We start from the raw sequence: 18387 nt of genomic DNA, 5'->3' as shown, positions 1-18387 counted from the left end.
TTTTTATCTGATTTAATGTTGTACTTATAAAGTATATTGCCGTTGTTTTACCCGACACTGTTAACAATTGATTTTCCATATGATTTAATATTGTACGCATAAAGTATTTTGCCGTTGTTTTACCTTATACTGTTAATAATTGATTTTTATCCGATTTAATTTTGTACTTATAAAGTATATTGCCTTTGTTTGACCCGACACTGTTGACAATTGATTTTCCATACGATTTAATTTTGTACGTATAAAGTATATTGCCGTTGTTTTACCCGACACTGTTACCAATTGATTTTCCATACGATTTAATTTTGTACGTATAAAGTATTTTGCCGTTGTTTTACCTGATACTGTTAATAATTGATTTTTTATCCGATATAATTTTGTACTTATAAAGTATATTGCCGTTGTTTTACCCGACACTGTTAACAATTGATTTTCCATACGATTTAATTTTGTACGTATAAAGTATTTTGCCGTTTTTTTATCTAATACTGTTAAAATTGATTTTCTAACCGATTTATTTTTTTACGTATTAAGTATTTTCCCTTTGTTTTACCTGATACTTCAAACAATTGATTTTGTTTCCAATTATATTTTTTACGTATGAAATATTTTGTAATTGTTTTTTATAGTTTTTTTTAAATATTGGTGTAGCGAGTGTTTAAAATATAAACGTCATTTTTTTAAAATTTGTTAATATCAAAGTGATAAAGATAAGAGAGACAATGTGAATAGTGAATAAACAAATATGAAATTTATTCTTTACCCAGGATCTCCAGTGTTATTGGCGAACTCCTCCGTCGTTCGTTAGTCAGGGTGTTTTCAGTAGAGCACGCGTACCGCGAGAGGGCATCACTCGGCTGCACATCGCGTAAGTGCAGTGTGTTACCAGTCACCACGTACTTGGCACCTGAAACAAAAAAAAAATATAAATTTTAATTTCCCTTCATCTTCTTTTAGTCTCTTCTAAAGGCGTATCGCTGAACGATGTGAGTTTCTCTGGATATCATTTTTTTGTAAAAGTTGGAGCAATAATTTGTCATATCATTAAGTAGATGACAAATAAATGATTTATTTTTAATCTACGAGATATGTGATTGAGAAAAAAACAAATGGTCTTTATTAAAACGTAAATTTAATGAAATAATATCGGTTAATACAATTTACTATTATTGACTCAACTATTTAAATCTACCTTTCAAAATGTATTTTTACCATGTATAAAATTATTCAATAGGTCGATCAGGTTATTATTCAAAATATTTAACAATATTTTAATATACACTAAAGTTTTATTTAAACTTTAAGTTAAATAAATTGATGAAATAAAAAAATTAACACAAAGTGTAGGTACATTCATATATACTTTGAAAGTGAAAGTTGATTATCCTTAAGCCTCTCTAATATTTAATATAGGTACCACCAGTATTTTATAAATGGAAAAGTAGTTTAAGGGGTAGCTAGCGTAAAATATTTGAAACATATCGTACCAGAGCAGTTTGTGGCTGGCAAGGGTATAAGATCTCAGTATCGAGTTCATTGTATACGAACCAATTTTCTAATTGGCCGCATATATATATATATATATATATATATATATATATATATATATATATATATATATATATATATATATATATATATATATATATATATATATATATATATATATATATATATATATATATATATATATATATATATATATATATATATATATATATATATATATATATATATATATATATATATATATATATATATATATATGTTTATATATATATATATATATATATATATATATATATATATATATATATATATATATATATATATATATATATATATATATATATATATATTTATATATATATTTATATGTTTATGTGCTAATCTTAACCAATCTCTGTATTTATGGCAGCGCATGATACACTGACGTGTATTGTAACAATAGATACAGGGCCTTAATTATATTATCACATCACAGTAGCGCAATGGATATGTTTGCAATAGTTCGTCTACCGCACTGTAGTGGCGTACTGAAACATGGAGTCTCAGGTTTCTAAGAAAGGCTGATGAAAAGCTCCAATCCCATTATTACACAGCTTGCAAAGTAGAGACATGTAGCAAAATGACTAAATTGAAGCTCAGTATTGTAATAACTGAATATATTTTAATTGATTTAGTGTGAAAAAAAAACAATAAAAAAACATTTGCGCCAAAATCAGTTGAAAATAGATGCAGAGGAATACCGAGAAAAATAAAGGATGATCAATTATTTCTAATAATTGGGAGTCACGTCCGAGTTGGAATAATCGGTGGATATGTATAAAAGGATGCATGAATGCGAAAGAGGAGAAGATTATTTGCAAAGGATTTTGTGGCGTCTATTCCATAGGCTGGATGGTTAGTTAGTTAGTTTATATTTTCACACATGTATAAACGTTTAGTAATATTATTATAAATGTTTATTATGCTTATTTAACTTTAATTACTTTAAAAGGTTTATATAAACATTACGTAAAATATATAAATGTAATGCTTATAGTATTCTAAATAAACACTGTTGGGTCAGAAAAATATAAGTTGGAAACCTTAAGAGCTTGAAAGACGACACGTCACTTTTAATGGCGTGCTATTAGGGGCATGTTTTTATCCCGAAACTTTTAAAAAGGGTTTTGCTGAAAGCACTTTGCGGGAAAAAGTGTGGTTTCGAACAAAGGTTTCCAAATATCTGATTAAAAATGTGACAAATACTTCACAGCCCTTTGAATAAACGACATGTTTGCTCCTACACTAGAGAAGCTCGGAGGGCGCAAGGTAAATAATGGCTTCATTTGTGTCACACACTCAGCTTTAGACACATATTTTAGCCCGGGAGCATTACTTTAAGAAGACGTGCTTACAAACTGTTGTAAACACTGCAATGCCCTTACGATATATGTTGAATACAAATAGCAACCGGTTATATCAACAAATAAATGTGAGAACTTCCTATGTAATTGATTTCTTAAGTATGCATCTCTATATACGCATATACATCACCAACAACCGATCAGAGAAATTAAAAAAAAAAATTACATCAACCAGGGGCCGAATACCACTTTGATATATCTATATTTCATACATCTACCTCTTCTCTTACATTTTGCTTTCATTAATTAACAATAGAGATATCACTGTGTCGATACGATATAGTGCTTTATGCACCATTGGGTGCGGATAAAGGTTAAAAGGAAAGAATATGTGAAAAATATCAAAAAGTCAAATATGCATTTTTTATTTTATGACCTAACAAATTTCAATCTACGTCATTTGAACCAGATCAAGGAAATTTTTGAAATCTAGGAATCATATTGAAACTACTGACTTTCAATTTTTACTAGGATGTAGACATTGGAAAATCAAGATATCGAAATGATTTCAATTCTACTATAACCGATAACCAAATTTCACCAAAATGGGTGGATTATTTTATATTTTGTTACTGATTTCCACTTCAATCGTGGAAAAGATATGTAATAAGGTATTAATTTGTATACTACTTTACATAAACATTACTTTATATTGATATAAAATGAAAATAATTCATTTCGATGTATAATATTTCTGAATATAGATTTATATGCGTACATAGCACAAAAAAAGCTCTTGATATAGTCAACTGAGCAGGAATGGGTTTCGACTTTCATGAAAAATGTTAAAGTATCTGTCAAAATATAATGCGTAATGTAAACTTAATGACAAAATGGCGTATTTTCGGGAAATATTTATCATAAAAGATGAAAGAGAGATATTATTTTCGCTCAGTAACATATTTTTTTATGATTACGGCGCGTCATGCCGCTGCTTAAAAAATATTAAAGTATTTTTCAAATTAAGATGAATGGTTCTGTGAAATGAATATGTCATCATTTGTTACAGTCATCAATTACTTATATTTTGTTTTAAATAATATAAATATTAAAATAAATAACAAAAAAATAAAATCGATTTTTTTCACATTAAAAAAAAAAGTTTAAATAGTTATTCTTAGTAGTGAGATTTAGTGAGTACAAAATAGAAAAAAAGTATACAAAATAAGGAATTGGTTTAGTAAGTTTATTGTGGAAAATAAAAATTGAAAGGTACTAAAATCAATAAAAAATTAAAAGGCAAATATTGAAATCACGAAAAAAATTACATTTTTAAAACGAACCTTTAATGAAAGCCAACTTATTTAAACTAAAAATAGCCACTTAACTCAGAAAATGTTGAACTCATTTATTTTTTTGAGAACTCAATTTTATACTATAATTAGTATTTTAATGAGAAATTATACATGAAAACAAGATTTCTTTAAAGCAATTTCAGAAAATTTTCAGGCATGTAATATTAAAAAAAAAAAATATATATATATATATATATATATATATATATATATATATATAAATAATTTCGATAAGTATCTAAGAATGTCGTCATTAACATTTTTATATTGGTATAATTTTTTATGTTGTTGAAAATTTCACTGTGGCTACATAGCAAGGCGCTTAAAGCATGATTAATATTTCAGGACATAAATATTAATAATCCTTAATTAATTCTAGGTACTAATAATCTTTTATACAGGAATCTGTATCAGTTCCTAAATAGGGGAGCCGTTTCCGCCAGGAGAGGACGTAAGGAAGGCTTTTATTAGTGTTCTGTCATCCTATCATTTTGTTATGCCTAATGATGCTTTCCGGTTCTAAATCGAAAAAGCTCGCCCATTATGCAAAATCCATTAAAAAGCTTTCATTTCATACACAGATTTGTACATATATATTTGTACATATACAAACAAATTTATTGTGTAAGTATAAGCTCTAATATATGTATATTCAGGGAAAAACTTTTACTTATTTATTTTTTTACAAAAATGTTAATAAAATTAGTATATAACCACTCACCGAGATTTTTACGTCTACCGGTTTCGAGACGTACTCGTTTCTTCGTCAGGACAGTCACTAACACAGCATGCAAACAATACTACCCTTCACCACCATAGTAATTTTAATTTTAACCGTAATTTTAATACCAGAATAAAAGAACACATACGATGTCTAAACAATGATAACTTCTCCGAATTTGCCAATCACCTCATAGAATCAAATCAGGTCTTCAAAAAAGACACGGGAGTAAAAATATTAAACACTAATAATAAAGGGTTAAAACTAAATAATATGGAGATTTTTTATATTAGGAAAGCACTTAAAAATAATATTCCTCTAATTAACAACCAAATAAATTTTACATATAGTCCATTGTTTGATTCGACATCGGTTAAACACGATTCGTCAATATCCAATTCGAACCCCGCCCACTCCTTTCATCCTACAAGTATATAAGTTGATTCGATTATAGGTCTAATTTTAATATACGTTTAACCTCGGCTCGTAACGCATGTCTGTATTGAAAACTATAGTGCATGTTGGTCTTCGGGTCGACCAAAAATCGCATGTGTTAGACATTTTGTGTAGTTTTGAGTGTGTAAATGGTGCTATGGTGGTGAAGGGTAGTATTGTTTGCATGCTGTGTTAGTGATTGTCCTGACGAAGAGACGGGTACGTCTCGAAACCGGTAGACGTAAAAATCTCGGTGAGTGGTTATATACTAATTTTATTAACATTTTTGTAAAAAAATAAATAAGTAAAAATGACTAACCACAAAGTAAATGCTTTAAATATTAATAATATTGAAAAAACTTTTATTTTAAATGTGTTTTTCATATCAATTGCCGAGTCCCTTTGTATTTTTTTATGTTATAAATTGAATCAAAACTATTTTACATATTTTTAGAAGAAAAATGTTGTATTCATAATTGTAATGTAACAATTTTTCAGTAGGCAATTAACCGTATGAGATATATGATCTTCAATTTTTGACATCCCATAAAACAGTTTAAAAAAAAATGTAATCTGAAACAGTAAGTTGACGGACTTAACTCGTCTTTTTATACATATTTTAGGAATTTTTATTTTAAACCTCAAAGCAGAAAAGGTTTTTACAAATATTTGATAAAAATAATACAAAAACAACATAGCAAAGCAATAAAACATGATTTAATAAGCTTACCAAAAAAGCAAAACTGTAGAAAATGAATTACATACTTATATAATAAAGAGAAGTAAAAAAAAGGCACATAAAATTAAAGGCTCACAACGTATTACTTGACCTTGCTTCCAAAAAAAATGTATACTTGTTCGTAGATAGACATGGATAAAAAAAAACTGTAAAAGTAATACCACGATTGTGTGATCACCGTAAAGTTGAACATTTGTGATAGTTTGATGACGTAGCAGGGATATGAAATAAATCAGTGCATTTTTTGCTGACTTAATACTACCGAGCCGAACAAAAAATGAAATTCGTATTATATGATGTATAAAAAAATATCTCTACCGAAAATGAAAAAATGTCTTTATGACTAAATCTTAAAGCCCTCAATACCATTAAACATCGACGAATTCCACGTGATTTTTCAAAAGTACCCACTTAACTGAAAAGGAATAAAGTCGACAAGATGTAAAAAATGCATTATTTATAACGTCTCCTTGAGAAATACCGTTGTAACATTTGTACAAGTCAGATCGACGCGCCTCTAGCGGTGATGAATGGAACGAATCCAGGAAAGTGTGGACATTCGTATAAGAACAGTTTTATGGTTACAAATTGAAAAGAGGTTGTATGTAGATTTATATTGTTGACAGGGATCTATGTTTAAGGGAAGGAGATGAATGGAAAACACGAACATTGTCTTGAACATGTCGCCAGTGTTCTCGTATCTTTTCAAGATAAATATGTTTCTGGTTATATTATACATAAAAACACGTCAAAAATACACTGATTATATGGAAAATAATAGAAGTCGTAAACTGTTTTTACGTTAAACTGTTTACCAGGAATAGAAAACAAACAAGAATTGTAACTGTTCGAATATTTAGTGTAGGATGTAATAAAAGTTGATGCCCATCAGATATACAGTAAAAAGTAATGGTGTTAATAAGAATTTTTAATGTTCAATAATATATATTTACTTAAAATATCATCCGTTAAAAATACGATGAAAACAAGCATTAACTTTTAATTAAAAATAAGTAGTGAAAAAAATGTTTTAATATTTAGTAAATAAGACCTACAGAACTTGTTTGTAACACACACTTTTTGTTAAATGTGTTTTCAAATAATATAACATTAACATTTTACTGTAGACGACAATATAAGGCTAAAAATTAAAAAAATCGACTTAAAACAAATTGTGACTAACATTTAATCAACGCATATTATAAAAGCTCAAGGGACACTTCTGCTGTCCTAACTCAGAACACAGCAAGGGACATTTTTTTGTATTACGTTTTTTTTTTCATTTTTAGAGGTAGATAGATAGAAGTAGATTTTACTTGGTCCAAAAATGCAAAAAAAACGTACTGCAAAAAAAGTCCCTTACTTTGTTTTTTAAGTTTGGGCAGCCAACTTATACATAGGTAGTATTAGGAAATGGAGGAGGAATAGAATATATAATAGAATAGAAGTAATGGCAAAGATACTCAAAATTGTAAACGCGTACACTTTCAAGCTTATAAAAGGACCGTTATGTTCTTCAATTTGAGTTGGCTTATGTCATATTTTTCCCAATTAGTATATTCCATTCCAGATTGTAGAATCTGGAGTACAGGAGTGATCAATTTGTCTTCCAGTTCACATTCAGTCAATCCAATGCAGTACTCTATGCACCACTGGGCTAGGGATAGGAAGTAAATTTAAAGTTTAATCTCTTTTAATTCTCTCCTTATCATTCATCGTTCACTATGTATAATACAACTTTAATAAACACTAATTCGTAACTACCGGCTCGGAATGATCATTCCATCATCAGGCCTTTATAATGAAATTGTTGCGGTCTGAAATTCATAGATTTTTTCAAGAGAGAAAGAAGATAAACGAATCACAAAATAAATTTTAAGTTTATTTTATTATTATTATTTTTATTAATCTAACCCTTATCCGCACCCAATGGTGCATAGGACACTGTATCGTATTGACGCCGTATTATCTTGATCGTTACTTATATGAAGGCAGGTGATCACTCATGCGCTTCAGGGACCAGTCCAGGGTGATATCAAATAAATTTTGCAGTGTGAAATCACTAATATTTATTTTCACCCCCCCTGGGGATCGAACCCAGGACCTCCAGCACGGTAGCTAAACAAGCCAACCATTACACCACGGAGGCGGACCTACCTTAAGGTGCATATTATTTATTAATTTAATATTTTAGTGTATTGGTGTGTTTTTATCATTATTAATATATAACTATAGATATATTGCCAACGTCAGGCTTCAAAAATTTCCCTGTTTGATATAGGTGCATGTACTCACATGTTACTACAGAAACATGTGTTCGCCTACACTACATCCATGTAGGTTTAATTCGGGTGCTCCCTCGGGCCGCCCTTTATCACGTCCCAACCCTTAGATCACATCCCCAACTAACTTGAAAGTTAAGTTTTTCAGTAAAAATACTTAATTAAGTTACCTTCGTCCGGCGGGCCCGGCAGCAGCATGGAGTCGTCCTTGTACCACGCGCTGACGGTCACGTGGTCGCGCACGCTGGGGGGCACGTTGCACGTCAGCACGGCCGTGCCGCCTGGGCTGGCACGTGCGCCCGACACTTGCACGTTCCAATCTTGCCACACAACTGAAACAATAAATGTTCAATGCATATTTTGGAATATTTTCAATGCCACAAACCTGAATATGAATTATGTTGAACAAAGAAATACAAATAAACATATGACAGGCGTTGGGTAGACACTCGACTGCGAAACTGGCGTCGCGGGTTCGAATTCCGCCAAGTGCAAGATAAATTCAAGAATGATTTATTTTCAATTTGTCTGGGTATTTGTGATGTATTTTTACCTTTACCTTCCCTATCCTTACTATCCTAACTGCAGATAAACCTCTAATAGAGGCTTTGAGGGTTATTCCTTTTTTAAAAAATCTGTCATAAATAAGTATGGAAGTCTGGGCCGTTTACAGAGCCTATGACCTGTCATAGGCTGGTTAACTGATCACTTTACATACGTGTAACATACACCATAGTACCCATGATTGATAACAACACTACAAAAATTGAGACTCGTACATATTACCTAAATTTCATGTCGTTTCATGTTTGCTTGACAGCATCTATGATTGATTGGACAAAGCTTTAATTAAGCAGATACCCTTTGTTATTTATAAGTTGTGCATTTTGTTAGGATTAATTAAGACTTACCTTCTCAAAATATTTTTAATTACCACATAACATTTTATTTTGATATGAATACTAAATCAACAATATATGTATATTTGAACTATGATTTTGCGACAGCTTCTATGCTTTTTTTGTTTTCAAGTTTTTGTAAATAAGGATTTGCACATACCCAAAATGTTTTAAATAACTAAATTATATCATATTTTTACGAGAATACCTAGTCTATAATATATATCAGAACTATGTTTTTTTTTGGGTATCATGATATGAGTATATTTTTGTTTATATTTATCATTATGATGACTTGGTATATGTGTTCATATAATCTAATTCAGTACATAGTTGTGAATTACTGCATAAAATTATATTTTTATGAGAGTACCGAATTGACAGTATATATTAGAACTATATTTTTTGCTTGGGTATCATGATATGAGTATATTTTTGTACATATTTATCATCATATTATGATGACTAAGTACATGTTCATAAAATCTAATTCAGTGCATAGTACGTATAACGTTCGGTAGAGTTCTCGGGGCAAATTTATACGGATCACAGATTTCAATCAATAAATTGCCATCCCTTGCAGTTGACTAGAGACATGTGAAAGGACACATGTACGGTACTAGATTATCTCTCGCAACGGGTATCAGTACAACGCAACTAAATGGGAGACCACTTCATGCCTTCAAGCGGAATATTGGCTTCACCTATGCGGCTAATAATATAACCAAATAGATCGTACATTTATAGTCAAACATGAGTATTATTTTTATTTTGAACAAATAATCTCCTTGTTTTGATTTTAAACTAAGTAAGCTTTTTTTAAATAAATATTTATTAAGGAAAACTCATTGAATTGAGTTTTAAAAATTTGTGACGTTTCAAGTATCATCATACAACTCACATACGTTAAGAATCCTTCACAATTAATGTTTCCGATTTTCAAAAATTAATGCAATTAGGATATTTTGCAATGTTGGGGAAAAGATGAATGTTACAATTGTATAAAAGGTGATCACTTAAGCCACTCAAATGCCATATCATAAGCTCTGGAATGCTAAATTATATATATATATATAAATATATATATTTATATATTTACATATTTATATATATATATATATATATATATATATATATATATATATATATATATATATATATATATATATATATATATAAATATATATATATATATTTAAACATATATATATTTATATATATATATATATATATATATATATATATATTTATATATATATATATATATATATATATATATATATATATATATATATATATATATATATATATATATATATATATATATATATATATATATATATATATATATATTTTTTTTTTTTTTTTATTTTTTTTTTATTTATTTATTTTTTTTTAAATATTTAGTCTTAGCTGAGGCAACTACAATTAATATTAATACATCACCCGTTGTGTAAATATTAAATTTTTAATTAAAGTTTTACTGGGTAAATACCACTATCCTTTAAAATTTATTGTGATACGTGTTTCGGTGAAAGAAAAGTTGTATTTACCTACTGAAACATACATTAAAAATGGATAGATATCACCACGTGACAGCTGAATCAATTATTGAAATAAAAACAAATAATTTAGTTTATCTGATATTATAAATAAAAAATGAAGACGTAATTACTTGTTGGGAATCGAACCGGCCAGTTTCGCAAACGAACCTGGCTTACTGCGTCATAACGCCTATCTGTTTGATCGAAATAAAAGAATCATCCTTTCCGCGAACAAATATACGTATTTCCGAGTGGAAAACGGAAGGTAACAGATGGCAGAAAAAACAGAAAAAAGTCGGTAGTTTTAGCAAAATAAACAAAAGCCAGTGCCGAGTCAGGGAGGGAGTATTTCTTCATAAAACTGTTATCATGGCGGAGAATTTCCCATATTTTTATTTGAATTGAAAAGCCGTTCTCGGGAAATAACTATTTTCCAATCGAGACGCTGTCAAAGGCCAGTGTAAAATAAAATAACTACCCATACTATATTTTCAATATAATTCAGTTTATTTGAAAGATCGTTTTATTACAAAATTCATAAGGAATCAATTCACCCACCAAACAATGTAATACAATATGTTTTGAATAAATATTCCTTTCATAATATTTAAAGGGTGATTTAATTTTCGAATGAACTCACAAATTTCACTAACATTAAATAAACTTTCAAAGTATTTTCATTGTAATCTGTATTCGAATTTCAACAAAGAAATTGATATCAGGATATATTTTTTAATCATAATATTTTTATCAAAACCGCTGTTATATGAAGGTGAAATGTTATTAGTTACTACCTGTGTCTATTAAATTTTGACATGTACTGGTAATCAACTAAAATATTACTTGATTTAAATCTTTAAATTTACTAGGTAAATCATAAACATTTACCCATCTAAAATTAATAAACAACAACACTCACACAAACATTTATATATATATATATATATATATATATATATATATATATATATATATATATATATATATATATATATATATATATATATATATATATATATATATATATATATATATACATATATATATATATAATATATATATATATATATATATATATATATATATATATATATATATATATATATATATATATATATATATATATATATATATATATATATATATATATATATATATATATATATATATATATATATATATATATATATATATATATATATATATATATATATATATATATATATATATATATATATATATATATATATATATATATATATATATATAAATATATATATATATATATATATATATATATATATATATATATATATATATATATATATATATATATATATATATATATATATATATATATATAAATATATATATTTATATATATATATATATATATATATATATATATATATATATATATATATATATATATATATATATATATATATATATATATATATATATATATATATATATATATATATATATATATATATTATTTATTGATTCGGCATTAACTTTGTAGAATGACATGATTATTTTAATTAAATTACTTCAATAATCCACTGAATTGAGTTTTATTTTTATTTACGACTAGTTTCGAAAACGACAATTGTTTTCATCTTCTTGTACAAATTAAAACTAATTTTAATTTAACTAGTTTTAAATTTGTACCATAAGATGAAAACAATTGTCGTTTTCGAAACTAGTCCTAAATAAAAATAAAAATCAATGCAGTGGATTATTCAAGTGCTTAATTTAATTATATAAATATATATATATATATATATATATATATATATATATAATATATATATATATATATATATATATATATATATATATATATATATATATATATATATATATATATATTTGTATATATATATATATATATATATATTTATATATATATATATATATATATATATATATATATATATATATATATATAATATATATATATATATATATATATATATATATATATATATATATAAACATATATATCGGAGCTTAGAAGTTTATTAATCAATTAGTGCCTCTTTCCTGAATTCCACCTTACTCAGCTCGGATTCAAATTTCTGGTTTGCGAAACCTTTGAAACGCAGTTCTCCGTTGATCCGTGTAATATTCAAGTCTACCGTGTCAGGCTGAAACCTGAAAACGAAGGCTTCGGTGCTGATTTGTTTGGGGGGTTATTTTGCCATAAATTATGACGGTATCTGTAGCGGAACAGGAAATAAAACATTTCGGGCTACGTCTGGCTCGAATTTTACCTCGGTTAATGAGTGTGATCAAATTGCTGAAACAACTTTTTCATAAATCTCTGACAAATAAACGAGTGACAAATAAACAGACATTAAATAATGGATCTTTTTTGAAAAATCGTATTTACTTATGAATAAAATTGTTTAATTTAATTTCATTGCAAAATACAATATATTATAAAAATTTTAACCCGCAAAATTTTGAGTGTGTCAAATATGGGTTCATGAGGTTTTAGTTATTTTTTCGTACTCAACTACATCATTTTATTTATTTTTTATTCAACTATAAATGTCGCCAATAATGTAACAAACTTAATTGAAGCAGAAATATAACTTTAGAAATTAGAAAAATATGGTTCTCAGTCATGGTTGAATGGTAAATATTAAATATATATTAAACTATTTAAATATATATTATAATGCATGTTATGTACGAAAATTGTTTAACAAAGTATCGTTTAAATCAATTTATTATTTTCTGTTTTTCTATCTCACCTCTAAGTGCATAGGGCACTGCATTGTGTTAACACAGTGTTATCTTCATCTTAATGGTAAAAAATCACTACTTTTACGTACAAAATTTTTGCTTTTTTTTATGGACTTTTTATCGTTTCAGTCCAATTTTTATATGAGAAAGAAAATACTTTATCAGAGGATAATATCCCTAAAAATCTAAATTTTAACGTTTTTGAAGCATTTAAGAATTATTACAAATATTGTTTTCTCTACTCAAAACAATTTTTACAATCTAAGTGTATATAGTACACAATTAATTTAAGGTTCGAATAGTTCGAATAAATTAAGTTCAATTTATTTCGAAATAAAAATCATTAAAATGATTAAATTTGTAATATATATATATATATATATATATATATATATATATATATATATATATATATATATATATATATATATATATATATATATATATATACATATATATATATATAAATATATATATATATATATATATATATATATATATATATATATATATATATATATATATATTATATATATATATATATATATATATATATATATATATATATATATAAATATATATATATATATATATATATATATATATATATATATATATATATATATATATATATATATATATATATATATATATATATATATATATATATATATATATATATATATATAAATATATGTATATATGTATATATATATATTAAAACCCTAAATATTTAGAACGTTCTGGAACATCATATTCATAAAGCGAGGACTTGGTCACATGGGGTGGGATATCAGGAATATTTGTGGCTTTGTTTAAACAAATATTCCTTTGTTTGATATAGAATAAATGAAGCTAAATGGGTAAAATAATTATTCTGTAAAGGTTGGCATATGCTTTTACAAAACGGATTTAGTTTAGAGATCCTTTTGTTATCTTGATAAATTTGAAACCCGCACGAGTGGAAAATTAATTATATTCGCAAATAAATTATTTAACGGTTACTAAGTCCAGTGGGCATACCTATAACTGAAAACATCTTTGAAATTTGAAAATTAGACAACCCTTATTTGAACCCTACCTGCAATATTCAAAACAAAAATAAAGGACTCTGATGGAATCATGATTTCAAATTAAATTAAGGGTAAAGATTCCTTTTGTTGTTTTCGAATTGTAAAAAAAAACATGTTTTTATCTTATACTGTTTGTGACACTATCTGTACCAAATATCCACAATTTTGTGTTTAACAAAGCATGAAATTGTTTTTTTTTATATGCAGAAATATCTGATTTTCTTCCGAGTTTGTTTTTGATTACCGTATTTATCCTTCTTTGGTCTTTTGTGGTTAAAAATATTATTCGAGTAATATAATAGTATAAAATAATTGAAAGCGGCCAGGTTAGGAGTCGAAACAATCGGTGTGTATGTATGAGGACATGCATGAACGTGGAAGAGGCAAATAATGTTTGCAAAGACAGAGTGGTGTAGCGTTATATTCTCTCCGCTTACTCCTGTGGGGAAGCGGCGTGATGCTAAGTTTGTTTTAGATGCTTAGTTTAATATAAAAACCCGATGACAAGTTGCTTAAAATGCAGTTTTTTGGTTCTTCTAATTTTATGCCCTGTAATTTTGTGAATTATGTATTTATAAAAAAAAACAAATATCGATCAACCATATATCTTATTTCATCTTCGAACCCTATCCTATCCATACTCAATAGTGCATAGGGAACTACATCATTTTGATGAAGAGTTATCTCGATCTTTACTTACATGGAGCCAATTTGATCCCTAAGCTTCAGGTAGGTAGGTACCAATCCAGCATGAGTGAAAAATCGTTAATATTTATTTTAACCCCCCCTGGAAATCAATCCCGGAGCCTCCAGCACGTAACTTAAGGCAGGATAATCAATAGTTCACAACGAAATTTTCTTTAAACCTGGGTAATATTTATCGTCAATCCATTTTTTGCTTAAATCACCGTTTTTTTAATGAAAAAATAAGTTATTCTTCGAGTTAAATATATGGTTAGAAAAGAAAAGTTTTTTGACATCTCATCAAAGATGAATAAGAATATGGAAGTCTGGGCATTAATGGGGCTGACGACCGTCATAGGCTGGTTTAAGTGATCACTTTACACACGTGTAAGATGTCAAAAAAATAATATGAAAATAACTCTTGTAATTGGAGATAATCCAGATTTTGTGAACAAGTATTTGGACACACTTATTTTTTTATTTTTATTTATTTATTTATTTTATTTTCATAATACATAGATACATTCAATATACATATTCATTTCATATACACATTTATTATACGTATTACGGCTCTTTAGGCATGGCCTGTGTTGAGCCGAATACTAACATGGTAATACAAAGTTTACATATTTTTTTTTTTTTAAATTTTTAATATACATATATTTTTTTAATGATTAGATTATAAACATAACATACAGGAGATACAAAAATAATTTATGTTTTAAGGTTTTTCAGTGTGATAATTACACCTCGACTTTAATTAATTCACTTTCCACCTTGTCCCTTCCAATGTTAAGTAACCATCGACGGACACTGTTCTTAAAGACCTGATCACTCCTGGAAATCTTAATGGTTTCGGGCAGCAAATTAAATATTTTTGGAGCGAGGAATGAAAAAATTTTTTGGGCAAAACTTGTTTTAATGGCTGGGCCAATGTAGTTTTTATTTAATGCTGCCCGTAGTGTAGTTTTTATTTAACACTCAAAATGTTGTAAAGAAAAAGGTCATTGAAAGGCAATGACAAGAAAATGATAAATATTTTTTTGCCAAATTCCAATATACATATTTTTTTAATTAATGTGCGTGGCTTGCGGCGGCTTCTTACGCAGCCGGTCACGTACTGATTATTATTATTTGAGAGTACACCCTTAAAATACTACAGAAGTGGACTTTCATATATTATAATATATGGTATCAACTATTGGCATGCAAAGAAAAATAATCTACCTGCTGTGACGTGCATATCTCTCGATAGAACAACTCCCGCTGAATTTGCAGCTCTGCACCGATAGAGGGCTCCATGCACGTCTTGACGGTATTCCTGTGACGGAAATGGACTGAACACAAGAGAGCCATTCTCCATCGGGATCCTGAAACAATGACAGGACACAATATAAGAATATGTAAGGTTTAAGAATATACGAGATAGGACGGGGATCAGTATCGTGGAGGCGCTGTTTAGAGCTGTCCAAGACAAGGACAATTACTCTCAAGTGATTGTCGACGTCAGGAGGATCTCACATAACATACACAGAAGAAAAAAGGCCCTTGATTTTTAAATGTTATAAAATGTTATAAAATGTATTTACTTACTTTACATGGGGCTTACAATAAATGTTGCAAAAACCCATGTGTTGTGCAACAACTCATGCCTAGATGCCCAACAACCCTTGATGTTGAGTAACCAGCGCATCGAAAGGGTCGAGAGTTTCAAGTACTTGGGAGTGTACGCGACTGAAAATGGCAGCCTTCAAAAGGAACTGGGAGTGCGATTAGGACTCGCTGGGTCCGCATTTAACAGTATGAAGGCTGTCTGGAGATCGGATTTATACTCGGTGAAAACCAAATGCCGCCTATACAATGCCTGCATTGCTCCTGTTCTCTTATACGGCTGTGAAACATGGCACCTTACAAAGGCCCAGAGCAGCCGTGTACTAAGCTTTGAGCTTAGTACACGGCTGTACTAGCTTAGGCGTGCGGTGGTTTGACTTTGTGAGGAATGAAGAGATAAGGCGTAGGACGCAGCAAATCTTGGTCACAACTGTCGTCAAGAAAAGGCGATTCAGTTGGCTTGGCCATGTACTCCGCATGCCTCCTGAGAGCCTTAATCAAGCTTGCCTCTTTTACAAGGCATCAGGTTCGCGCCGCCCAGGACGACCACTGCTGACAATTCGTCGGCAGTTCTCGTCAGAACTTCGGGACGTGGATCTGACTTGGGAGGATGCAAGGGAGCTGGCAGCCGACAGAAAAGCCTGGAGACAGTTTGTGGACTCCATATGCTCCACCTAGGGAGCGGATATGGTTATTATTTTATTTATATTTACTTACTATTTATTAACTACACAAAATATTATCAGCTTTGATTGATTATTATTGAAAGCTGCATTTCAAGTTTTCAAATAGAAAAAGGTTAACTCTATCTAACGATAATAATTTTTATTTTGACGGCGGTATTTTCAAGTAATACATTATTTATAGAAATAAAAGTAATAAACGTTAAAAAAAAAATTTCAATACACAAAATGAATTAAGGATTTTAATTTTCGGAAATAAGTGGGGAAATTTTCTTAAATTAAAGTAAATTAACGCATAAATTACCAATATGTAAGTTTTACAAATTTTATGATCAATAAGAAGGCTTTTAGGATGATAAAAAATTAGAAGAATAATGGTGTTATTACCTCGATCATATAAAAAATTCACAAAGAATTCAAATTTTCCTCGGAAGGAGCATTACTTTTATGTTTCGAATATAAAATAAATGTTAAACCAGACGAATCTCTAATATTAGGGTCGTATATCTTGGTTCTTTCAGGTATTAACTTTCTATACGGATATTGGATATTTTTCGGCAAGCGTTAAAATTCTTCCAATTTTTATCGTATATCAAAGAAGCTATAAAACGTTCCTTTATGGTGAAAGCTATCATGAATGTGTAAGGCATCGTGACTCGCAATGTGACAAAATTGACGTACGTAGTCGAGATCTATAGAATAAATAATGCCTTAGGCAATTTGATGAGAAATATGAAAGCATTCTTAAA

General features: G+C 28.2%; 1 protein-coding gene across 3 annotated transcripts in view; it reads right to left on the bottom strand.

The window, feature by feature from the left end:
- Positions 1 to 18387, bottom strand: part of LOC148310695 (cell adhesion molecule Dscam1-like) — a 160512-nt gene that overhangs the window by 71021 nt on the left and 71104 nt on the right. For all 3 annotated transcript variants that reach the window (XM_088257898.1, XM_088257899.1, XM_088257901.1), the window contains exons 4-6: positions 16572 to 16714; positions 8555 to 8716; positions 764 to 907 (exon numbers count right to left, since the gene is read on the bottom strand). In XM_088257898.1, coding sequence (XP_088114024.1) covers positions 764 to 907; positions 8555 to 8716; positions 16572 to 16714 — 449 coding nt within the window. The remainder of the gene's footprint in view (positions 1 to 763; positions 908 to 8554; positions 8717 to 16571; positions 16715 to 18387) is intronic.

This window comes from Brachycentrus maculatus, unplaced genomic scaffold, assembly GCF_059751285.1.
Source record: "Brachycentrus maculatus isolate JH-2025_06_01 unplaced genomic scaffold, ASM5975128v1 h1tg000089l, whole genome shotgun sequence".
Taxonomy (NCBI): domain Eukaryota; kingdom Metazoa; phylum Arthropoda; class Insecta; order Trichoptera; family Brachycentridae; genus Brachycentrus; species Brachycentrus maculatus.
This window is presented reverse-complemented; position numbering and strand designations above follow the sequence as displayed.